Source organism: Caretta caretta, chromosome 1, assembly GCF_965140235.1.
Source record: "Caretta caretta isolate rCarCar2 chromosome 1, rCarCar1.hap1, whole genome shotgun sequence".
Classification (NCBI taxonomy): Eukaryota; Metazoa; Chordata; order Testudines; family Cheloniidae; genus Caretta; species Caretta caretta.
Window position 1 is genome coordinate 109,060,991 of NC_134206.1, and position 25,985 is coordinate 109,086,975.

The window sequence follows — 25,985 nt, forward strand, 5'->3', positions numbered from 1 at the left end:
AGATCAAACAGTTTTGGAAAACATGTCATAAATTAGATTAAAGCTTGGGAACAGAGAGCAGTACAAAGTTTTTAGTTTACTGCCTACAGAAGGGGACTGCGGCTTTCTGAGTTTTGGTGGCAAGCATTCTCTAATAGAGGTTTTTATGAAGATTTAATGTTTATTTCTTCCTTATTCGGAGAAAACATTCTGCGAGCTGAATCACTACTCTGGAATTCATGTTAATGTAATTTGGTTTCCACTGTCCCAGGAATAAATGTCCTATGTCTGGATGATACAGCTGAATGACCAGCAAATTATTACCATACCAATAGGCTAACCTGTGTTCATTTGGGTTATTTTTAAATTTAATTGAATTTATATTTTCTTTATTCTCTGGTGTGAAAAAACAGCTTTTTTATTAGATGAGAGGGAAGTCTGTTTTTCAGGAGATAAGATGGGCTGTGAAATATTCAGACAAATAAACCTCTGTAAAACATCAAAGGGGAATTTAAGAATAGGGAGAGCTGCCTCTGTCATATTCTTTTAGGCCTACTGCATCTCTTAAAACTGCACCAATGTTGTAGAATCAAATGCTGACTTGTTCAAGAGAAATGTAAAATATTTGCTCCGTTTCCATTATCTGATGTGCAAGTTAGATCATAGAACACTGTCTTTCTCAAGGGCTGATGACCTACAGCACATGACGTCAGTAGCTGAATCCAGTTTAGCAACAGAATACGACTTAGAGCAGTGGAGAGCGGGAATACTAATTTTTGTAGGTATTTGATGTGAAGTTTAAAGCTAACTTGCTGCTGGAGAAAATAAACAAGATTTTTGCTCACTTCTCTAGAAAGGTGTGTCTTTCCCTTGAAAAAGAAGAAGTATGAAGCCTTAAAAGCAGAGCATTTGAGACATAATAGACGAAGACGATTGGTCTGATGAAGCCTGGGTGCCATGGTAAAGGCTTGGCCTCATCAGTTTTGGCAGTAAAAAAAGCTTTCATTTTAACAAAGTCTTTAGCCTATATGGTTTGGAGTGAAATGAATAAAAGCCAGGAAGTTCTATTTCACAGTTAGTACAGCATTGTTAACTATTTCACAGCTGGTCACTTTAGCAAAAACATCCTACTTCTCCTGCATTCTGGGATTTAGTATCAACACATTTTTGTCTCGCTCTAACTTCTTACCAAGACAGTCTCAGAGTTCAAAATTAGGTATGTGTGTTTCCTAAATGTGTACCTTTGTTGTTTATGTACATTGTCAAAAATGATAATAGTGAGTGCCATCTAGTGGCAATTATTGAATTCTCATGCTTGCATTAAAAGTACTGAAAATCAAAGCTTAGGGGTCTTTTAAAATTAATCGTTATTGCTGTACTGATTATAAAAGTAAAAGTTTATGATGATCTAAATAAAAGCAAAGTCCATGGGATTTTGTGTGTGTGTGTGCGCCCATGTATGTTTTCTCCTCAATGGTTAACATTATTAACAGTTGAGTGTGATTCACCATGAGTACAGTACTTAAATTTAACTTTCTGGTGGAGTTTTACTAAAGCTTATGAGAATGTTTGACCTTCTGGCAGCAGGGACTGCAAAAGTGGTGGTTGTTTTCAAATCATGCTAAAACTAAATTTCAGATAGTTGAGAAATGCCTAAAATAATTTTCCAATAAATGAGCTATTTATTATTCCGTTTATTCCAGAGCTATGAATTCCAGATGGGAACATTTTTGATTGCATATTCATTTTGTTGTTGTTTTGTGCTTTACAAAACATCTTGTTAATTCCATTGTAAGGTATAATTTCTTACAGAGAGAACTATTATACCTAGGGTAACCAGTGTAGAATTTAATGCATTTGTGATCCTAGGGCATAATAGTGTAATGCCCCTCTTCTGGGTCACCATAAGTGCTGTGGTGACACAATCCCACTGAGTACCTGACAGTGTGTCCAGCATAGCACACAATCAAAGGCAAGCACTACAGATGCTTTCTAAGCCAGCCCTAGTGCTTGGTGCGTTCCCAATAACCACTGATGTGTGTGTAACAGAAAAACAAGTTTTTAGTAAAGCTGAGAGGAAAGAAAGAGTTCACACATATACCCCTGGTGTGCAAGGATTGTGATACAAAAATATATAAGTTATTTCCTAGGCTGAGAACCTCAAAGGGGAAAGACTGTTGGGCTTAGGCCTCTTGTGCCTGGAATTGACTTTCCAGTGACTGGGCATTGTCTGTTCTCCCTGAGACCCTTACATTACATCTTCCCGTCTAGCTAGCGGTGTCCATAGTTATCCAGCACCACACTTAAGGGCTCCTCCTGAAAGGGCGACTGTCAAATTGTCTGGTCCAGAAGATTATTTCTAGCTCCCCTCTATGGGGGAGGCTACCCCAAAGCTGGAACAATCCTTAAACATATAGCCTGGTTTCTCCTGTTAATGCTATTTTTGGCAAAGCAAATGAACAACAGAGGTGTGCATTTACATAATACTTGTACAAGGACCTACATTTGTAAATATATGACCTTGCATCAATGTAATTTTCATTCTCTGACAGGCTGATCTTCCTAGCTTTGGCCCCTTCTGAACTGCTCTCTAATTTCAGAGATGTTCTACTTCTGATCTCCTCTGCCCCTTCCTACCAGTGGCTTTCTACTAGCCAGGCTAGAACTGGTTTGCAGTGCAGCTTCTCCTTCATGCACCCACTGGGATGCTCTTTCCTGAATTAGCCTTCCTCACCAGCTCTGACACTGTTTCTTTTCTTAATGACCCTTTCTACTCCCATCCCTAGTGAATGACTTTCTATCATGCTTGTTGCCTCCCCTCCCATTGGACCAGCTGTCAAACGACTTACTAGCATTAGATCTGTGAGTTCCCTACCATTTCCTTCTCCCAGCCATCCTTCTTACAGTTCTTATGAAGGATTATTTTTCCCTCCAAATTTCTAAGGCCCATTTGACTGTCTTTCTTGGCAAGACTAAGGTCTCAGATAAGCACCAAGGAAATGGTGGAATGCCTTTACATATAGTCAGTATCACAGGAAGCGAGATTTCTCTTCCACAAGTGACCCTTTAAAAAGTTCAGGGCATTAACCTGGTCTCTTCTCTCCCACCCTAGGATGACTTGTGACTATAAGGTAATTCTGTTGTGGGGGAGAATGACTCATCAGATTCACTACCCTGGCTTTATACCAGAAAGTGTTAAAAAATAGACTTACAACAAAGTATGATGGAGCATGTTGTCAAGTATGGTGAAGCTATGACAACTGTTCTAATACTGTGTGATTACTGCTCATCATTGGTTAAATGCCTCCTCCCCACCCACAAGCTGTCCTTATTATTTGTCTCCTCCACATATGACATCTTGTCTTTAGGGTTATAATCGCTTTTGGAGCAGAGATTGTCATTTACTATAAATTTGGACAGCACCTAGCACAATGGGGCCTCAACTTGGTTGGCCTCTAGTCACTACCACAACGTAAATGTTTAATCATAATCATAACTGTTCCTTTGCTTAACTTTTTAAATTTAGCAGTGGGGAAAGCAAGCTTCACCGCATGAGCTATCTTCCACTTGAGTGGTCCTAAAAGAATTGGAGGTTAAAAAATGTCTAAAGCATATGGATATGCAATATAATTTTGGAAGTCTTTTCAGGCTTTTCATAATTCTCTGGAGCCTAATTATGGAATGCCAAGTTATCACTAAATTAAATCACACCCCTGATAGCACTTTCTTTCATGTACCTCATTTACTGAACAGGCACCGATTTGCGTCAGACATTGCAAACATTTTCTGGGAAGAATTCCCCCAGGCTTCCTAGAATTTCTGACCTTTGCTCCTTACTGTAAATAGATTCTGCACATGCCTGTGTTGGACAATTTAATTGTGTGAGACCTCTTCCAGTTATTTTAAGTCATGGGAAGAACATAGCAGGAATTGCCTACTTAAGGAATGTATCCTGCCATTGATGACTGTTTAAATCATCTGAACAGGGATGTATTTTTTATGTAAGAATTGACAGAGAAGTAAACCCCATTGTTAATCTTCAAGGAATGCCATTTTCCTAAGGTTTTTTTGCCTTTGCATATCCCTCTCAAAAGTAGTTATTAGATGATGTGATGCACACTGTTTTGTTAGCCTCTTAGTGTGAACCCATGAATCTACACGTGATGAGGAGTAGGTATATGTAAGCTATTTTCTGAAGTAAAATCATTTCACCTCAGCAATATTTCAGATTGCTATCCTAGAGAGGGTGGTGGACAATAAAAAATGTGAATCACACCTGTAAGTCAACTTACCACTAGTGTCATTATTGAAATTGCGTCCAAAAAACCTATATTAAAATAATGTTATGGTTGCAAAGTCAACATAATGGATGCAAAAGCATCCTATCTTGATTTGAAGACATCAGGAGATGGATGATCCACCATGTTCTATGGTAGTTTGCTCCAATGATTACTCACACTCACTGTTAAAAATCTATGCTAGTATTTAACAATAAGGGTGATTAACCACTGAAACAAACTACCAAGAGAAGTGGTGGATTCTCTATCTCTTGAAGTCTTCCAGTCAAGACTGGATGCCTTTCTGGAAGATATACGTTAGTCACATACAAATTACTGTGCTGAATACAGGACTAACTTGATGCAATTCTGTAGCCTGTATTATACAAGAGGTCAGACTAGATGATCTAATGGTCATTTCTGGCTATAAAATCTTGTAAATGTATAAGTCGAACACTCAAAAGTTAGGAAATGCCAGAATGAAGGTTGCCCATGCAACCTTAATTCACCCCCCTTGTGGGTAAGCCTTATGACACAGTCTTTAATTACATGATTACATATTATTTTTCCTGTAGGACCCCCGTCTCATTCAGTGAATAATTTATCTTCACAGCACTATTATGAAATTAGGTAGTATTATTCCCATTCCAAAAATGAGGAACTGAAGCACAGAGAAATCAAGGCCAAAATTGTCAGAAGTGTCCACTAATTTGGAGTGCCCAACCTGAGACACATAGGCCCTGACTTTTTAGAGTACCTAGCAGTTTTATAGCATACTATATGTTTAAAGCACAACACCAGTTGATTTCACTTGCTGTTGTGAGTGCTCAGCACCTCCTCAAATCAGAGCCCAGGTATCCTGTGTTGGGAACCCAGAATATAAGAAAAACAATTAGTGGCCACCTGTGCAAATTTTGGTTTAAGTGACTTACTGCTCACTTAGAAACACTGGCAGAAGCAGAGCTAGAATCCAATCCAGGATGGCATTTAATGTCCTTAACCAGGCAATCATCATTTCTCTTTCTGCAACCCCCTGCTTCATTTACTACACAACTTAGAATTTCTGCAAAATAAGGGGTCCTACGGACAATAGTCTCTTCCATTACACAACACTGATTCATCCCCAGAGCACTGTGCATTCTGTGCATTGAAAGAGGCAGTGGTCCTGTGAAAAAGACAGTATGTGATCATGTAGTTAAAGACTTTTCTTACCACATATGCACAAAAGGGCCAAATTAAGGTTGCATGGGCAACCTTAATTCTGACATTTCCTAATTTGGGTGCTTGACTTTGCAGCCTTAACATTCTTTTAACATAGATTTTTGAAATGTAATTCCTAATATAACTCCCTCCCTCCCAAAAATTCTATTATTGATTTCTAACTTGGATCATCATCAGGGTTTGGACATTTAGATCTACTGCACCATTTGAGCTGACAGAGTAACTGAAAGCAATAGTAGGCTGTATCCTCTATAGAGAGTAGGCACTAGGGAAGGAATGAGACACACACTTATGCAATGGGTTTTACAGCCTGTTTTCTGGCAGCAGGGGAATGTAAAGATTTAGGACTCTGGTTAAATTCCAGATTCAGAGGATAGTGTGCTCTAATGCTTGTAGAACTTTCTGCTCCTGTCCCCCAACCTGTCTCTGTCCTACTGTCCTCATCCCAGCTCCTGCCCCCTTGCCTTATGCTCCTACTCACTGCAACACTAGTTCCTTTCCCCCTCCTCCAGGCTCCTCACTACCTTCTGGTTCCTGCAACCACACCTCCACTCTGTTCTACCCCTGTCCTGTCCAGCCCACATTCTTCATGCTTCGCATTACTTCTTCTCCTCCATACTGCCTGGATGCCAGAATGGAGACCTTGAGAGCACAAAGGATCCAGTTTTTCTGCTCTCGGTACTGGTGCCTGGCACCACAGTGGTCCCTGGCAGGCAGAAGGAGCAATTGCAGGGGAAAACACTGGTCAGCTCCTGGAGCCTTGAGCTGGAGCGTGATCAATGTGGATGGAATCTTCACAGAATTTTCTTACCAAGTTCTAACAAGCCTCTACTGAGCATGTACAAAATGACAGGTTTCAGAGTAACAGCCGTGTTAGTCTGTATTCGCAAAAAGAAAAGGAGTACTTGTGGCACCTTAGAGACTAACCAATTTATTTGAGCATAAGCTTTCGTGAGCTACAGCTCACTTCATCGGATGCATGCTGTGGAAAGTGTAGAAGATCTTATTATATACACACAAAGCATGAAAAAATACCTCCTCCCACCCCACTCTCCTGCTAGTAATAGCTTATCTAAAGTGATCACTCTCCTTACAATGTGTATGATAATCAAGTTGGGCCATTTCCAGCACAAATCCAGGTTTTCTCACCCCCCCCCCCCACACACACACAGAGGGAGTTTGTGTGTCGGGGGGAGGGAGGGGTGAGAAAACCTGGATTTGTGCTTGAAATGGCCCAACTTGATTATCATATACATTGTAAGGAGAATGATCACTTTAGATAAGCTATTACCAGCAGGAGAGTGGGGTGGGAGGAGGTATTTTTTCATGCTTTGTGTGTATATAATAAGATCTTCTTCACTTTCCACAGTATGCATCCGATGAAGTGAGCTGTAGCTCACGAAAGCTTATGCTCAAATAAATTGGTTAGTCTCTAAGGTGCCACAAGTACTCCTTTTCTTTGTACAAAATGAGATTTTTATTGAAAGGTTTATACCGTGGCCAAATTTGGGTGAATTTTCAGGGACATCACTGTAGCCGTTGCTACAAAGCATGAAGGTGCTAGAGCAGTGGTGGGACACCTGTGGCCCACGGGCTGCATGCGGCCTATCAGGGTAGTTTGATTTCAGGCCATGAGACATTTTGCTGTCATTGACTGTCCACTGGCATGGCCCTCACAGCTCCCAGTGGCCACGGTTCATCATTCATGGCCAAAGGGAGCTATGAGAAGCGGCGCAGGCCACAGGGACATGCTGGTCGCTGCTTCCTGCAGCTCCCGTAGGCTGGGAATGGTGAACCACGGCCACTGGGAGCTGCGGGGGGACCGGGCCTGCAGATGGTCAGTATCAGCAAAATGTCTTGCGACCTGCAATCAGATTACCATGATGGGCTGCATGCGGCCCATGGGCCACAGGTTGCCCGCCACTGCTCTAGCACCTTTGTGCTTTGTAGCAAGGGCTGGCAAGTAGTAATAATAAAGAGTAATAGTACCACTCCGTGCTGGCAGCATTATCTTGTAAGATGGGCTTGGGGGACAGAATCAGTATGAAGAGGAGGAGTGAGATCACAAGCTAATTTTAATTAAAGCAAACTCCATGCCAGGGAAAAGCTGAAAGGCCAGCAGAGTTTCTGAGTGTCTGAAGTCTGAAGATTGGTTATGTTTCGAAGGAAGTTGAAAATAGATGACCCCCCCTCCAAAAAAATGAGTTGCAGCATCTGAAAATGTTGTTCCTACTTTGTCAGCTATTTAAAACATGACAGACGAGACTTTTATTTGACTGAAGCTTTCTAGTTAACAGGTGGCCACATCTTTGGTCAGCAGCACCAGGGGTCCAATAAAGGAAGTGGAGAAAAGATGGACGTAGTGTACAATGCAAGTTACATATTGGCAAAATAAAGATGCAGACATCAGTGCATTGTTACAATAAGGCTGTATTCTCCGGAGCTAACTCGTAATCTCATTAGACTAGGTCAGTGACCCCTCAAGGTTTAATTATAATACCTTTGTTGTACATAATAATGTATAATGGTGAGCCCTGACATGAGATGGTGTATGTAAGGCCCCCTCCTTTCCCCCGTGAGCAAATCATTGGAAAGGTAGCAAGGAGAGGTTGAGGTGGAGGCAGGGCCATAGCCCAGAACCCACCCCCACCCCCCCCGCATGCTTGTGGAGCAGGACTGGAGCACAGGGTTGGTAGCGATGAGCAATCTTTGTTATACTAATGGAAAGACAAAATTGTGCCTTCTATGATGCTGCCACAGGGGTGGTATGCCACCACACTATCCCCTACGCAGGGCTTTGTGCACATTTTGTGATCTGGTCCATTATGAGCGTTTTGTTGGAAGTTGTAATTAGATGTTCAAAAGGCATTCTATCTGCAAGCCTGGTGTTTGTATGTTTACATCCTTCCCGCGGCTGACTAGAGTGTGGAAGTTACTTGGGTTAGCCAGGCTTTCATTTATTTCTGTGGCTACACCAAGTAGCATTTTCCATACATAGAATCCATTATTTCTCTGACTGTGGCTTAATTAAAAGATCCATTTTACTAAAATTGCTCAAAATGTAATCTGAAACTTGAGCTAACTCAGGTGATGTGACTATACAGTTGGATTGTGGATTGCAAACTTTGTTTGCATGGTGCTCTGCTTTTTCTGGCATGTGATTTGCATCTACTTTAAGAGATTATTTGAGGCTCTGTCTTATGCCTTTTTATGGGTTTATTTCTTTGCAATTATGTAAACAATATTTAATAAAGCATTATATTTTTAAGCAGTGTGTAGCGAGGCGTAAACTGGGCCCCTCTGGTTTCTGCCGCTGCTTCCCTTGTAAATCAGTCAGGGATGCCTCAGGTTGATGCAAACACCAGTGCTCTTTATTTACAGCTTTTTCCCACCACCACCTTACTATCTATGTACAGGTTTTTAACAGCCAAACTTTACCAGCAGCAGACTGCAGGGCAAGGGCAAGGGCAAGGGCAAGGGCAAGGGCAAGGGCAAGGGCAAGGGCAAGGGCAAGGGCAAGGGCAAGGGCAAGGGCAAGGGCAAGGGCAAGGGCAAGGGCAAGGGCAAGGGCAAGGGCAAGGGCAAGGGCAAGGGCAAGGGCAAGGGCAGCCGCTGCCTGTGCCCTCCTCCTCTGGCTTCCTGCTTGCCAGCCTTTATAGCCCCTGGCTGATTAGGCTGGCAGCTGTTTCTCGTTGCCAGACAGGCACAGGGCTCTTCAACCAGCCCCAATCTATTCCTCTTGATTGGGCCTGAAGTGGCAGGGGGCTGGTTAAGCCCTCCTTACTCAGCACCCTGTCACACAGTATTTATAAATTTAAACAAATAGTTAAGATATTTCTATAAGGTCTGGTGTTGTATTGGTGTATGCACCTTGGAAGCAGAAGAACAGGGGATATGGGCACTTACAGCTGTACAAGGAGACACTACTGCTTTGGAAATATCAATCAGTACCCTGCACAAGCTACTCATGGCATGTGACCACCTGACCTGACACCTATGCACCCAGAGTTTATGCCATAGCATATAAATGGGGAAAGGTATGGTTGAGGGCATGTCTCCACATTCCTGATCCTAGAGCCCACCCTCCTGTGTGTGGATCTATTATAGTCATTCTGCTGTCTTTGTAGATAGAGACACACTCAGGGCAGGTAGGAGTGAGCAGGATGAGGAATTGAGCTGCCTCTTGCTCAGGTGTTTGTTGGTCCCTTTGTCCATCTGAGCAACTCCCTCATTTTTTGCCAGTGAAGTATCTGGACCTTAACTTATATGTATATTTGTTTCTATTTAATATGCTGACACAAAAGAAGGATTCACATCCCATAGCCAAATAATCCCAGTTTTGCTTCACTGATAAAGCAGACTTGCTCTAAATGACAGGACATTGCATTACATTCTTGTCAAGTTGTATGTATAGGATGGAAGCTGTTTCACTATGACAATTTAAATATTTAGATCCATTGTATCCTTTGGCACCGCTCCTAAGTAATTGGTTATGTTAGATTAATTGAAACAGGGTAGAAAATAAGGTGCAAAAGATCCATACTGGTGATTAGATCCAGAGGAATAAAGTGTAATACATCTGTAAACCATCTCATTCCTGACCCCTTTCCAAGCAGAAATTGTACTGAATTTTGCAGATGTTTTCATTATGTCAGCTCCTCAATATGGTCTGGGCTGAAATAACATAGTGGATTTCCTGTAGGGAATTTAGGTTAGATATTAGGAAAAAGTTTTTAATTGAAAGGGTAGTTAAGTACTAGAATAGGTTATCAAGGCATGCTGTGGAATCTCCATCACTGGAGGTTTTTAAGAACAAGTAAGACAAACACCTGTCTGGGATGGTCTCATATTTGGTCCTTCCTTACAATGGATTAAATGACCTCTCATGCTCCCTTCCCTACATTTCCTTGATTCTGTGTACAAATCATGCTCACACTTTTGTGGTAGGGGTGAAAAAGCCAGTACTTTAGCCACAAAACCTACCTGCATGATGATATTTTTTTTTCTGAATAAGCCATAGTAGCAGGGAAAAGCCTAATTTGAGTCTTGATCAATAATTGTGAACAAAGTGAAAACAAAGATATATGGAAGATCTAAGAATAATCATTTATGATTGATTATTTTTATACCACAAGCATATATCATATTTTGGTTGGGAGGGTTGTTTTTGTTTATGTTATTAAAGCTACTGGAGTGTTTCTCTGAAGGGCTACAATAGCAAGAATATAGTTATGAACAGAGGAGTGAAAATGAAAAAAGAAAATTTGTGAAGTATGTCACACAAGTCACAAGACAAAGCCCATAGTGTAAAATGAAAATAAACCAAAAGATTGCCTAAAACTCAACAGCATATTGTTAAGCATCTTGACGACTTTCTGGATCCAAGAAAGTGATCCAGTATCAGTTTTGTTTCTTTTCCTTTCTCTAGCCCAGTGGCATTAAGTGAAAATGGCACCAATATTCTTCACAGGACCAAAAGATTGGAATATTTGATGTATATATAACCTTATGTATTTTATCTATTTTGAGGGGGTGTGGTTTCAGAGAAGTGAGGTGAGGAATATGTGATGGATCTGTATTATACTAATAATTTCATTCCGTTTGTACACGCTTGTGTATATTTTAGTTGTATGGTTTGTAGGATGCCTTCCTACAGTGCTTAATTTGTACCAGGGCTTTCCAAGGCTGAGCCCCGGCACCTCTAGGCCTGGCAGTTCATAGCACCGGCACCTCGGGGCTTGCTGCATCAGTTATGAATGTGAAAAAAATGGCTAGAGCCCCAGCACCTAATTGCTTGAGCCCCAGCTCAATTTCATTACAAATTGATCACTGCCTTTCTGGATGGCCTGTCATCCTGATTAAGCAGATTTCCCAGTTAAAAGAAGATTGTTGTTAATTATTATGTGCTCGGCACTACACAGCACACACAAAAACTGTAGTCCCTAAGAAGCCATTTTATATTTGGAATGGTTCTCAAAATGCTGCATGTCACTAATCTCCAACCTGCTGATTCACGTGACTAAGTCTCAAAGAGATCTTTTCCCCGCAATTTGAATTTAAATGTAATAGAAGAGTATAGTGCTAGTTGGTTTTTGTTGATCCTTGCGATTCTGCCAGCCTCAAGAGAATGAATTTTAAGCAAAGTTTGAAGTGGCCTGAATGGCATCATTAATGCTGTTTTGCTGAACCAACACTGGAAGAGATTCTTTTGAGGACGGAGAAGCCTTTGATCAACTCTTCAACCTATGTGATTACCATTCCTTAGCTGAGTACCTATTCCTATATGAATCCCATCTAATCATCTTCAGGCATCATAATTAAGGGGAATTACCATCCCAAAGAAACAGAAATTCCTGCTGTTAAGTATCTGGCTCAATTTGGGAGAAACATCCCAATTAAGTGGATTTCACAATTAAGTACATCTCAGTTACTTGGAGTGCACTGTAATTGGATCTGCTTTGGGCCTTGCTCAACAGAAACCAGCTCTGTTTATTCTGCAGATAACATTCTTTTCATAGCATAACAGTGAATATTCTAGGATGAGTGCTGTTTTGTTTTAAAGCATTTGCTTTGTCATACACAATACAGTCCCCTGTTGTATATTTCTATGTGTGTTGCTGTCACATGATGTTCACCAAAGAACCCAGCCTACCAGAGTAAGAAGAGTTGAGTGTTTTTTTTCATCTGTTTAAGAGGATGGGAAGATTCCATTATAATAGAGATGAATTGGTGATCCCTGTGTATTACAATCATTCCTGAAGAAATGCTTTTATTGCTTTTCTCAGGGTCAACCAGGACTACTTGGACCTCAGGGATTCCCTGGACCACCGGGATTAATGGGTATCCCAGGTTTAGAAGGTCACAAAGGTCACAAAGGTGAAAGAGGGCAACCTGGAGTAACTGGACCAAAAGGAGAAGTGGTAATTTCAAAGCTTCACATATTTCATCTAACACCTAAAGAAGAAAATAGTGGGATAATTCTTGCTTTAATTGTGTTGTCTCATTTTAGGGGCTAAGAGGAGTAACTGGTTTCCCTGGTGCAGATGGTGTTCCTGTAAGTAGTCACTCACTTCATACATTAGATATCAAGGATTGCTGAGCGTTGTTTACCATTCACTGTAAACATTTTTGCCTGGACTGAAACTACCCCACTGAATTAAAACCCATATGTCAAATTCTGTCCTCAGTTACATGCAGGCAACCCAACTCAAGTCAGTGAGACTTGTTAAAATGAATGCAGTTGCAGACATATAACTGAGAAGAAAACTCTGCCTTGTCTATCATCATCACAGATAATTAGGATTCAGTTGCTGCCCATCATAGAGAAACCCACAAAAAGGGCTGAAAAGGAGGACGTCTGCAGCGTGTCTATAGGGGTTGCTGAGCTAAGCATGCTCTTCTGCACGAGAGAGCTGTGATCCATGTACTTAGTCTCCCCTCATCGTGCAGTGGAGGGGGACAAAATCCTGTCCTTCATTGTTTCATGCTTGTAAAGTGCTTTGAAAATGTCAGTGGGGGGCCGAGTGGTTATTAATTTTATTTGTTATATGTTGTGAGTGACATGATCTTAAAAGCTTTCATAGGTATTTCAGTACTGTAGAACTTTGAATAAATTCTCACTGTCTGTGTAACAAACCCATTGAAAAGTCCTAAAATGAAAACCATAGTCCATTCATGGGAAAGAGTTCAAAGTGCAGCTTACCCTACTTTACATCTTGTGGCATAAAATAATAAGCAAAGAAATCTGAGTCACAGGAATCCCTGGACAGATTTCCCAGGACTTCCTTTGCAGTGCTCTCTGACATCAGGGACTTTCTCTACCACCCACACATGCACATCCACATCCACTCTCCTCTAACCCTCTTTGCTTCCAGGAATGTTCCAAATCTGGTTTTAGAAGATTCTCTCTCTCACTCACACTCTTTCTTCCTCTTCTCTCTGAAAACCAAAGATGAAAGGCTCCTTCCCTTCCACAGCGGAAGCACTGCAGCCAAGGGTCCTTATGAGTCCATGCATATAACTTTCACTGACTTCAGTGGGGTTTGCATACACACAGCTGATGTCCGTGGGAGAGGAGGGTGGTGTTCTGGCTACAAGAAAATCGGGCTGTATTGGGACACTTGCCTGCAGTGAGTCTTAGATAGCTCCACCTCTTTCCTCCAACCTGCAATCTCAATGTATCCTGCCTCCCCCTGCTGTTGTTTCCCAGCCAGCTGTCTCAGGCCAGGAACCAATGGTGACTATCTGGAAGTAAATAGGAACTGATGTGAACCCGAGAGTGGCTCAGTGCAGAGATATGAGGCTGATGGCCAAGAAGAGGGAGGTGAGGATCATGAGGCCGATGAATAGTGGGAGAATACTGGTGCTTAGTGGGGGCAGGCAAGAAATTAGGAGTTTTCTTTCTGCTCAGATGAGGGAACAGGAGTGGAAAGGAAAGCACAGCTCCAGCTGGTGGAGAAGGGAGAAGAAAGATGGGGTTCTGAGCATACTTAGCTCCTATCTTTCTGGTTGCAGTCTTTCGTAGAGTAGAGAGCAGCTCAAAGCAAGTACATGATTGCTCTGATTCTCTTTGACATTGATGAAAATCAGGAGTAAGTAACAGCAGTGAAATTAATGGAATCACAGTGGAGTACATCCAGTTTAAGGGAGAGCAGAAAAACGACCAGCTTTTCTCTCCCTTACAATATCCCAAGAGGCTGATAGTGGTACTTCCACAATGTCACATACCCCTTTGGCTTGAGCTGCTTATTTTTCTCTCTCCATGTGTATGTCACAGCTGCATCATGACACCCAGCCCTGTTCCAAAACCATTGCTATGGTTTTTTTTCCTCCTAGAAGGGAAGCTGTTCAAAGCCAGCAAGAAACCCTTCTTCCCAGACTTTTACGCCGAGATACTGATTTCTGCAATAATCCCAGCCCTGATACTCCCTGTATAAGAGCCCTTAGTTGGTTTAGCTCTCTGTTTAACAGAAAGTGCATTGAGCATAGCTTTCTTACCCTTTCCTTTGCCTTTGACTTTTTTCATGCTGTCTGGGGCATCTGGTTCAAGCTACAGCTATATAAAAAAAAGCACTGTCTGTGTTTCTTTCTTTGAAAATTGTAGTTTCCCATGGATCTAAGCCTTGGGCTGATTATGAGAATGTTTAAAAACTATATAAGCACTGGAAAATGAAAATTAGGAACAGATGGATAGATAAACACATTTTTTATTCTCTACAGGGTCATCCTGGTCAGCCAGGATCAAGGGGGAAACCAGGTCACGATGGCTGCAATGGGACCAGAGGTGATGCTGGTGAACAAGGAAGTCAGGGGCCCAGTGGTCAAGCTGGTTTCTTTGTAAGTAGCTGAATGAATGAACTTAAATTGATTATTTTGATTAATTTAAGTCTAGTATTTTCAGGACTGAAATGGAAAAATCTTAAGCGGGACTCCCTATCCACTCTGTTTATCTCATGTTTTAACTATTTTTTCTAATGACTTTTAGTAGTGCTTTTGGTTTTTGACCCTCTGTTTATCCACAAAACACTCCACTTACAGGGGATGACCTAACACAACACCCATATGGTTTTGCCACAGAAGTTAGTAATGAAAAACTATGAAATTCACAAAGGTCTGGAGGGTCTACTCAAAACCCTCTCCAGCATATAAGTCCCACAGTGAAGTGGTTTGAGGGAACCACAGGGTGGCTTCTATACTCTATCCACTAAAGAGTATCATTCATCACAATAAATCAAAATTTTGAGGAAAATTTTTCACAACTTTTTTTCACAAAAACAGTTCATTATTTAGATCTAGTGGCTTTACCAACCCACATAAGCAGCATGGCGGGACCACAGTCATTATTCCAGCCAATAGACTGGACTATGCTGAGGTCCCACAACCTAATTCTTAATTAAGGGCAAATTTCTTTGCCTGCTTCCTGCACAATTCACCCATATGATCCTGATGATTTCATCTTTTTACATGTAACATGAATTTCCACCATTAGGCATGGTCACTGTTCACACACTGTAGTGTGTATATGCATATGAAATTGCTGTTGGATATATTTCACAACTTCAAATATGCAGTGGTGAGCTGGAGGCGGTTCGCACCGGTTCGCGTGAACCGGTTGTTAAAGTTTGAAGCAGTTTTAGAACCGGTTGTTAACCCGTTTCCCTGCAGGGGGTGCTGGGGCTTTGATGGGCTCCGGACGGAAAGTGATGTAATTCCTCCTCCAACCGCCGGGGGCGCTGCGGGAGCCATGTGGTGCCCTGCCTGCAGCCAGCCCTGCACCCCCTGCCTGCAGCCAGCCCCCGTCTCCAGCCACCCCCTGCCCTGCCTCCAGCCACCCCCGCACCCCCTGCCTGCAGCCAGCCCTGCACCCCCTGCCCTGCCCTGCCCGCAGCCAGCCCCTGCCACACGCACCCGCTGCCCTGTCTACAGCCAGCCCTGCACCCCCTGCCTGCAGCCAGCCCCCGTCTCCAGCCACCCCCTGCCCTGCCTCCAGCCACCCCCGCACCCCCTGCCTGCAGCCAGCCCTGAACCCCCTGCCCTGCCCTGCCCGCAGCCAGCCCCTGCCACACGCACCCGCTGCCCTGTCTACAGCCAGCCCTGCACCCCCTGCCTGCAGCCAGCCTCTGCCGCACCCCCTGCCCTGTATCCAACCAACCCCTGCCGCATGCACCCGCTGCCCTGCCCTGTCCGCAGCCAGACCATCTCCAGCCACCCCTGCACCTTCTGCCTTGCCCGCACCAGCCCCTGCTGCACCCCCTGCCCTGCCCGCAGCCCACCCCCTGCCCTTCCCGCAGCCAGCCCATCTCCAGCCACCCCTGCACCCTCTGCCCTGCCCGCAACAGCCCCTGCCGCACCCCCTGCCCTGCCCGCAGTCAGCCCCTGCCTCACCCCCTGCCCTGCCCGCAGCCAGCCCCTGCCGCACCCCCTGCCCTGCCCGCAGCCAGTCTCTACCTCCAGTCAGCCCCTGCCCTGTCTCCAACCAGCCCCACACCCCCTGCCCTGCCTGCAGCCAGCCCTGCACCCCCTGCCTCCAGCCAACCCCACACCCTCCTGTCTCCAACCAGCTCCACACCCCCTGCCCTGCCCGCAGCCAGCCCTGCACCCCCTGCCTCCAGCTAGCCCTGCCCCAAGCCCCTGTCTGCAGCTGGCCCCACGTCCACTGGTGCCCTGCAGTTCCCAGGGCAGTAACCCTGCACACCTACTTCAATGAGGGGGCAGGGAGCAGGTGGGACCCACATCTGCACATCCTAGGGTGACCAGACAGCAAGTGTGAAAAATCAGGACAGGGGGTGGGGGTAATAGGAGCCTATATAAGAAAAAGACCGCAAAGTCGGGACTGTCCCTATAAAATCGGGACATCTGGTCACCCTAGCACACCTCCAGGGAGAGGCGGGGACCCACACATGTGAAACGGAGCTCATTTCTAGTTCAGGCCCATCTTTTTAAAAAAGAACTTTAGGCAGGCTTAACATACATCCATATTTTCCTGGACAGGTCCTGCTTTTTGGTTCTTAAATCACCGTCCGGGAGGAATTTTTAAATTTTAAAAATTCCTCCTGGGAAAATACGGACATATGGTAACCCTGTTGGTAGAAAAAATACATACTGGGGCACATCCCTTAAATCAGAACTTTTTATAGGGAACCAGTTAAGATTTTGGCAGCTCATCACTGCAAATATATAAATAGTCATAGATGTGACAAGCCTTTTTCTTTTTGTCTTATCAATTTAGGGAATCCAGGGACCAAAAGGTCAGAAGGGGGAACCTTTTGTAATGACTCCTGAACTAGCAAGCAAATTCAGGGTATGTATCTATCACTTGTGAATTGATGAGCTCTCATGTGCAGCGTCTCTTGGATTTGGTAGAGGGGTGGGGTTTTTTCCATCTTTAAGCCAAGTTTCTGATTTTTCTACATGCATTTTGCAACAGGGCTGTTACTTTTCACTCTCCTGAGTATTATGAACCCTAGCTGACTTCCAGGAAAGTGGGACCTTTCCAATTTCTTCATAACAAAGAACCTCCAACTACATGTTGACTATGGGTGTGCTGGAAATTATTTTTGATAATATGTTAATAGGTATCTTGTATTTTTCAATCAGAGAGTATTCTTTTCCTTCTAGAATAATGCTGAAATCTAATAATAGTGCTAATAATTAATCATTTGTATTAGTTCATTTCGAGTATCTGATATCCAACAGTTAGATAATGACAGCCATACACCTTTTAGGTTTACCTTGCTCCATAAATCGTCCCACTAACTTCAGTGGAGATATTTGTGTAGTAAGGAACTGTACAAAATGAGGAAGGGTATGTGAACTGTTGTCCCAGAAGGTTTTTGGATCAAACTTCCAAATATATTTCAACATGTTCTACAGTCAAAAATGTGGTTTCTAAAGATGGAAATGTTCAAAGAAACAATCATTTGGTACTGTAATTCTAAATGCAATGTATTGAGAGAATCCGCATTTAACTAGTTTCTTTCAATTCAGGATACATACATATCCTGGTTAGACATCATCTAAATTTATAAACTGGGATTTCCAAAGGAAGTTAGGCATTCAATTCCCATTTCATTTCAACTCCCTTAGCCACCTTTTGAAAATCCCAGCCATAATATGTATAACTGTACCGTACATAGAAAGTATACAATTAACATGTAATAAAATTGAACTGATTTTCTATATCAATATTTATATTGAATTTATCTTTATTTAAACTTTTTGTGTCATGTTTTTATGCTACGGTCTGATTATTTAAAATAATTGATATGACTGAAGGAATGGCTTTTTAAAAATCCCTGAGCTAGAAGATGCATTGTTTAGTGTCCTACACAGTACTTACTGTGTCTTTAACTATTTTTGTCTTCTTTAGGGAGAGCCTGGTGAGCCGGGATTGTTGGGCTTTCCAGTAAGTTGCTGTTCACCAAATGTGATGATTTATCAACATGTTAGTAATAGCAGCTACCAAAACAACATCCATTATTGGTTTGTTTCATTTTTTTAAAGTCGTTTTTGGTATTTCTAGGGACCTCAAGGTGCTCTCGGTGTTGTGGGTTTAATTGGTCCAACAGGAAATCCAGGAAGACCAGTAAGTATTTTTAAAATATGTACTCTATGAAATCACCCTGACAGGAGTATCATGCTAACAGGACCTAATTTTTTGTACACTCGGAGATAGTAGTTGTACAGTAGCTAACAGGTTTAAGTATGACAACTAGGGGTTGTTAAAACCAAAGAGGGCATTACACTTTGAAAGTGAAAGGCAGTACGTTACACTAATTCTCCAGGGATCAGCATTGCAAAAAAGAATCAAGAACTTTCAGCATGTATCGCCTGTATTATTGCAATTATCTTGTCTTGTGAAAACCACACGTTCCTACTGAGCTACAGAAGTAACTCCACTGGCTCCAGGTAATTAGCAGCCTCGTATCCCATTAGGGCCAGGAGGATGATCAAATGCGCTAAGCTAGCATGTTTCAATATCATACGGTACAATAAAGGTAGTTAATATATTAAGTATTGTTGACTGTCTGAATGCTAAATGAATACAGTACATTCTGAATGTATCCTTATGTTTCACATGTAAAGTGTTTGATGTTCTCAAAACAGTATTAATAGAAAAGGCACTAATAAGTGGTAATTTACTCTCTGCAATTGTATTTGTACAGGGACCACCCGGGCCACCGGGACCCCCAGGACCACCAGTAAGTCTTTCTCTGAAGAGCTGTCCTTATATATTTCATTTTGGGTTCATAGGGTCTGAGCCAAGTCAATGGACAGATATCACTGACCTCAGTTGATGTGCTCAGTCAGGCCTTTAATTATTATAGAGAGAAGAGGTGGGTGAGGTAATATTTTTTATTGGACCAACTTCTGTTGGTGAGAGAGACAAGTTTTCGAGCTACACGGAGCTCTTCTTCAGGTCTGCAGACTATAGTGATTACAGACATACCTAGTAAACTGAAAATGTTGTGAGTTGTGAAGCCCAGGGAGAAGGGTGGTTTCAAAACCTGAGTTCCAGCCCCAGTGCACCTTCAAAGCATTGTCTATGCAGCTATTTTTAAAGCACTAGTGTGGACCAACTAGCTTGAACTGGGAGACTCATTCCCACTCACTTCAAAAAGGTTTGTAGACATACCCTTTAAATCAACCTTTCGCTGGGGAAATCTTCTCTAGGGTGGTTAAACCTGCTTTAGAGCCAGATTACACTGCTGGTGTGAGCACAGCAGTCTCCCCAGATCAAAGAATCTGTCCATATATCTCAGATTATATTTTATCTGAGAAAATACATGAGTTCCTAGTTCCAATATGCAGTGTACTTAGGTAATTTTATTTAACATGTAGTTTTATTAAAAAGCCCCCACAGATGTAAAGTGCAGTCTTTTCACATTTTTACTCAGAGAAAAGACAGACTTAATGCCTGTCAGAGGAAACACTGGAGAAGTGCTGTCAACATGAGATTTTAATTGTAGCCGTCTTTCTAAATGCTAAACCAAAATGATTTATTGAGTTAGAGCTAGACTGTTATGTGATCACAATTCTGCAATGATGTCCTAAGAATCTCTACCCTGAACCACTCCTTTGGTTAAGTACTTCTGGAGCTCCTTTCATTTAAAGCTGTTCTGTAGAAGTATTGTATAATTATATTATGCTGACTTAATGTCTTTGCAGGGCAACAGGGGCCTTGGTTTTTATGGAGAAAAAGGTGAAAAGGTAAAGGAAAACCAGTGAATTAGTATGGGTATGACAAGATAAATTGGTGACGCTTACACTTTATAAAAGAGCTTGTTTATATTACTGTCTAATATTATTTTGTGGTGATATACTATAGTAAAAATTCATTCACTTTGAAGTGATGATAAGCACAATTGTAAATGTTGTAGCCAAATAGTCTTTTACATGTCTAGGTCTGCTGTGCTCTCCTACCAGTACAAATCAGAAGAAACTCTATTGAAATCAATGGAGTTAGATCAGAGTGAAAGAAGAATCTTAACTTTGTTCTAGAAGCATTTAGTATAATGGAAAATGTTGTCACCTCTTAGTTTAGTATGAATCTAATTCTTTTCTTGCCATAACCTTGTTTAGGGTACATCTATACGTATAGCACTGCGGTGGCACAGCTGTAGTGCATTGTAGTGCATCTGGTGAAGACGTTCTATGCCCAACGGAGAGAGCCCTCCCATTGGCATAAAAAAACCCGACCTCTGCAAGCAGCATAAGCGATGTGGGTAGGAGAAGGTGTGCACACGAACACTTATGTCGGTGTAATTTATGTCACTCAGGCAGGGTGGAATGTTCACACCCCTGAGCAACATAAGTTTTGCCAGCATAGGCTGTAGTGTAGACATAGCCTTAGACTTTTACAGCTAAACTTTTAGCTGGTGTAAGTCCATGTTGGTCCGATTGGTTCCAGTTTAGGATCTAGTCCTAAATTTTAGTAGCAAATTGTGCACCCAATGCAGGTCTACAATTTAAAGAGTTATTTTAGCTGCTGCTAAACATATTTCTGTGGTTTTCCTACAGGGTGAAATAGGTCCACAGGGCCCTCCTGGTCTTCCATCTACGAGGGAGCTGATAGTTTCCCCAGACACAATCCTAGCAGAACAATACAAGGTAATTAAAAACGTTGTGTAAAAGCATACGGGGTATTGAATTGAATTCAGATAAACAAAGCTAAGTACTTATTCAAGAGTGGGGATTTTGGGGGGGGTGGGGGGATTGCAACATAATAGTGAATTTAGGGAAAAGAGAGAGAGAGAACGTGCAATAGATTACCATACAAACACAAAGTCAAATGCCTTTGCTACTCAAGATTGCCATTCCTTTTGGGATGAAAGACTTATGAGTATTAGAGCTAAAATCACTCACAGTCATACTTACTATGTTTCCCTTGAAGTGCCTAGACAAACTTGTTCCTTTTCTTCAAGCAAATCCTAACTCTGTACTACTTAATGTCACTAATATTTTCTCATTTATTATCACAAAATTCTATATAGAAAGCATTCATATTGATGATTTGTCCAACAGTCAGTGATATTGTCGTGTTTTCACAGAAACATATGGGTAAATATACTGAAGGAGAGAATTTGCGTTACTGTATGTATCCATAAAATGTAGGCATGATCCTGTCCTTAGAGTGACTGTCAGGGCTTACCCCTCTGCACACAGAAAACCCCCTGTAGTAAGACACAGCCTGTCAAGGTTCCTCCCATACTCTGAACTCTAGGGTACAGATGTGGGGACCTGCATGAAAAACCTCCTAAGCTTATCTTTACCAGCTTAGGTCAAAACTTTCCCAAGGTACAAAATATTCCACCCTTTGTCCTTGGATTGGCCGCTACCACCACCAAACTAATACTGGTTACTGCGGAAGAGCTGTTTGGACGCGTCTTTCCCCCCAAAATACTTCCCAAAACCTTGCACCCCACTTCCTGGGCAAGGTTTGGTAAAAAGCCTCACCAATTTGCCTAGGTGACTACAGACCCAGACCCTTGGATCTTAAGAACAATGAACAATCCTCCCAACACTTGCACCCCCCCTTTCCTGGGAAATGTTGGATAAAAAGCCTCACCAATTTGCATAGGTGCCCACAGACCCAAACCCTTGGATCTGAGAACAATGAAAAAGCATTCAGTTTTCTTACAAGAAGACTTTTAATAAAAATAGAAGTAAATAGAAATAAAGAAATCCCCCCTGTAAAATCAGGATGGTAGATACCTTACAGGGTAATTAGATTCAAAAACATAGAGAATCCCTCTAGGCAAAACCTTAAGTTACAAAAAAGATACACAGACAGAAATAGTTATTCTATTCAGCACAGTTCTTTTCTCAGCCATTTAAAGAAATCATAATCTAACACGTACCTAGCTAGATTACTTACTAAAAGTTCTAAGACTCCATTCCTGGTCTATCCCCGACAAAGGCAGACTAAAGACAGACACACAGACCCTTTGTTTCTCTCCCTCCTCCCAGCTTTTGAAAGTATCTTGTCTCCTCATTGGTCATTTTGGTCAGGTGCCAGCGAGGTTACCTTTAGCTTCTTAACCCTTTACAGGTGAGAGGAGCTTTCCCCTGGCCAGGAGGGTTTTCAAAGGGTCTTCCCTTTATATTTATGACACAGCCTAGTCACATAAATGGCTCTTTGCACGCAGGGAAGATGTGCCCTCCCCTGAATTTGGCGCCTTTTGCATCAATCACCAACCTCTAATCTGTTTTTGTTTTTTTTTTATCCCAAATCTGAGACTAGTAGAGGTCAGGTGGCTCAGGCACTGTTTCTCCACCCTGGGCTGAAGGACCAAGTAGTATATAGATATTTGTTTGAAACTTCAACACCCCATGGCTAGACCCCCTGCCAAACTCATTAAATTAGTAACCACTCTGCAGTCCCATAACTGATAAAATGATTCCATCCCCTGCTTAGGGCAGCTCTCCCTCTAACTCTGACCTGGGTGGCCTCTTTTAAACAGCCCTAGGACTCTTCCTGGGGGCACCCATGTTTGTGAGACACCTCGCACCACTGCCCTTAGCATGAGGGAGCATTGTCCGTACCTGCCAGGGGTCAGCCCCCTGACGCTCCCAGCCACAGGCAACACACACACTCCCCTCTCAGTCCAAAGGCTCTGCCATCCCTCATGCAGCTAGCAATCCCTGAGTCCTCCAAGCATCCAGCCCCTGATCTTCTGGACATTCACAGAATTGCCAGACCTGCTGTTCCGAAAGGAACAGTACACCACAGCTTACCAGTTTCACCTTAGAACATAGCTCCCCTGAAAACAACACTGCACTTAGATTTCTTTATAGAAAATGCAGCTACAAGTTTATTTACCGAAGACTATACATATGATAGCAAACAGAAATATTGGAAAGAAAGGGTTACGTGTAAAATAAAATCATAACATGCATTCTAAAGCCTAAACTCCACTAACAAAATGCCCTCTTGTTTAATAAGATACCGCTTACCCTAAAGTGCTTCCTGCAGCATTTTTCAACCATGATGGCTGAGACCCTCCTTTCATAAGATCAAGCCCTCTGGCAACTTGTCTCCCTCTGATGAAGGAACCAGGGCATCTTTCTGCACTCCTCATATATCAGACCAATTTTTTGTTCTTCACTTATAAAATAGAATTTTTCCACAATTCCCCACTGTTTATCTCTTCCTGTTAATTTTCATTCTGAAATCCCTTCAATCTCTTCATTATCATTTGACTCAGTATGCTAATAGACTTCTGACCTGTGTGACACAGGCTTTCAGTAGAAACCTTACATGACACTCTTTGGTGAACTAGAATGTAAATAACAGGCCCAGGGGATCCCTATAACTCTTATGCATCTTCTGTGCCCTCTGCCAGTTGGCATAAGAAGCTCCTTGGGTCTTATCCTGCAATACCATCATCCGTAGCAGGAGTAACTGCATCATGGCAGTTACTCATAGTCTGTGAGATTGATAATCTCAAGTGGAAGAATAGCATGTGAAGTATCTTTGCTGGGTCTTTGAATCACCCACTCTCCGCACTGCATTCTGCCTTTTCCTGGAGGAACGCAGCAGGGGGCAGTTAAGTCCTGAGCAACGTAGAATGGGTTGTGGCGTAGCCACTGCTCCACTGGATGATTTATTTCTTCGTGCAAAGTGATGAGCAAATGGCCTGCTCCTGGGAAGTAGCTCATCCGTGCTGAAGACAGGTTTATAACAAGTGTTACACATCACATTCCCTGGACTGCCTTAGGAAACACAGTGAATGGTGTTGGGAAAGAAAATGTGATGTCAAAATAACTTTTATCTCTCAGGGAAAAAAATAAAATAAAAGGAGGTGGAGGAGGCTGATCACAGTTCAAATAAGGCAAAGGAAGAGAGAAAGTCTAAACTAAGCTCATCTCTGGAGTGGATAGAGTTGGGAATATTTCTGTTTATTTGCAGGCATTTCTGTGGCGCTCATAACCACAGAATCTGATCTCCTCATAAACAAGTCTTATTTAAGCCTTGTACTGTGAGGTGGGGATACTTGCACATTTTTTCAATCTGAGCAGTATGGAGAAACGTATCTCTTTTAGAAAAAAAATACATCAAAAAGCATTTCCCAACAAATTATCAAATAAAAAACACTAAAACTACTTATGACTCATGCATTTTATAAGACAAGTATATTATTGACCAGAACTCAATAGTAATGGTTTTTTCTCTTGGTAAATACCTGCTGTTTCATGTTACAAAACTTGATGCATTTGGGAAAGCACAACATACTTGAACGGTTGTAATCTTTCCTCTTTTTTTTCATTGTTAGGGTGAAAAGGGAATAAAAGGAGAAACAGGAGAACCTGGAACTCAAGTAAGTCAATTGAAGAAAACCAAAGACAAATAAGTCGAGCACTGCGGTTAATATTGGTACATTCTACCTTTGAAATGGCATGGGATAGAAATAAAACAACTTAACAGGATGTATCAACTTTTCTCTTCATACCCCTTTGATGAGTCATGGCAGGCCATATCGTGCCACGATATGGCCCTGATTAGGCCTCAGCTGGTGTATTGTGTCCAGTTCTGGGCAGCACATTTCAGGAAAGATATGGGCAAATTGGAGAAAGTTCAAAGAAGAGCAACAAAAATGATTAAAGGTCTAGAAAACATGACCTATGAGGAAAGATTGAAAAACTTGGGTTTGTTTAGTCTGAGAAGAAAAGACTGAGCAGGGACATGATAACAGTTTTCAAGTACATAAAAGGTTGTTACAAGGAGGAGGGTAAAATTGTTCTCCTTAACCTCTGAGAATAGGACAAGAAGGAATGGGCTTAAAGTCCAGCAAGGGAGGTTGAGGTTGGACATTAGGAAAAACTTCCTAACTGTGACGGTGGTTAAGCACTGGAATAAATTTCCTAGGGGGGTTATAGAATATCCATTGCTGGAGATTTTTAACAGCAGGTTAGACAAACACCTTTCAGGGATGGTCTAGTTATTACTTAGTCCTGCCTTGAGTGCAGGGGACTGGACTAAATGACCTATTGAGGTCCCTTCCAGGCCTACGATTCTATGATATTTAGGATGGAGTGCCCATTGCAATAAGTTCTAACTAAAATGAGATCCTTTCTCACAACCAATTTTTTAATTTGCAGGTTAAATGTTACTATGTCTGGTGTACATAGCGTTCCTTAAAATCCCATTAAATGGTTACATACGGCAATTTTCTTGATCCCTTCCAGTCTGCCCTCCTGCCTGGGTATAGCATAGGTACAGCTTTGGTTTCATTGGTTGATGAATTCAGTAGTCAAGTGGACAATAGTCAGGTGGTTTGTCCTTTAATTTAGAGCTGTCAGCAGTCTTTGACACCATAGACTGTGAGGTTTTGTTAACTCATCTGCAGAACCTGGACTAGCTGGATGGTTTTGCTCTTGGTTAGCTCCATTCCTACTTTCTGAGCAGTTGTAAAGAGTAGTTTTGAGCAATTAATCACTAGCCCAGAGGATCTCCCATAAGGGGGTTCTGTAAGGTTCTATTCTCTCGACCCTCCTGTTCAACTGGTA

At 42.3% G+C, this 25,985-nt stretch overlaps 1 protein-coding gene across 2 annotated transcripts in view; it reads left to right on the top strand.

Annotated features, from left to right (window-relative positions):
- Nucleotides 1-25,985, top strand: part of COL4A2 (collagen type IV alpha 2 chain) — a 245,114-nt gene that overhangs the window by 139,929 nt on the left and 79,200 nt on the right. For both annotated transcript variants that reach the window (XM_048855079.2, XM_075129799.1), the window contains exons 5-14: nt 12,263-12,397; nt 12,487-12,531; nt 14,697-14,813; nt 17,206-17,277; nt 18,346-18,381; nt 18,499-18,561; nt 19,142-19,177; nt 20,145-20,186; nt 20,997-21,086; nt 24,752-24,796. In XM_048855079.2, the coding sequence (XP_048711036.2) occupies nt 12,263-12,397; nt 12,487-12,531; nt 14,697-14,813; nt 17,206-17,277; nt 18,346-18,381; nt 18,499-18,561; nt 19,142-19,177; nt 20,145-20,186; nt 20,997-21,086; nt 24,752-24,796 (681 nt within the window). The remainder of the gene's footprint in view (nt 1-12,262; nt 12,398-12,486; nt 12,532-14,696; nt 14,814-17,205; nt 17,278-18,345; nt 18,382-18,498; nt 18,562-19,141; nt 19,178-20,144; nt 20,187-20,996; nt 21,087-24,751; nt 24,797-25,985) is intronic.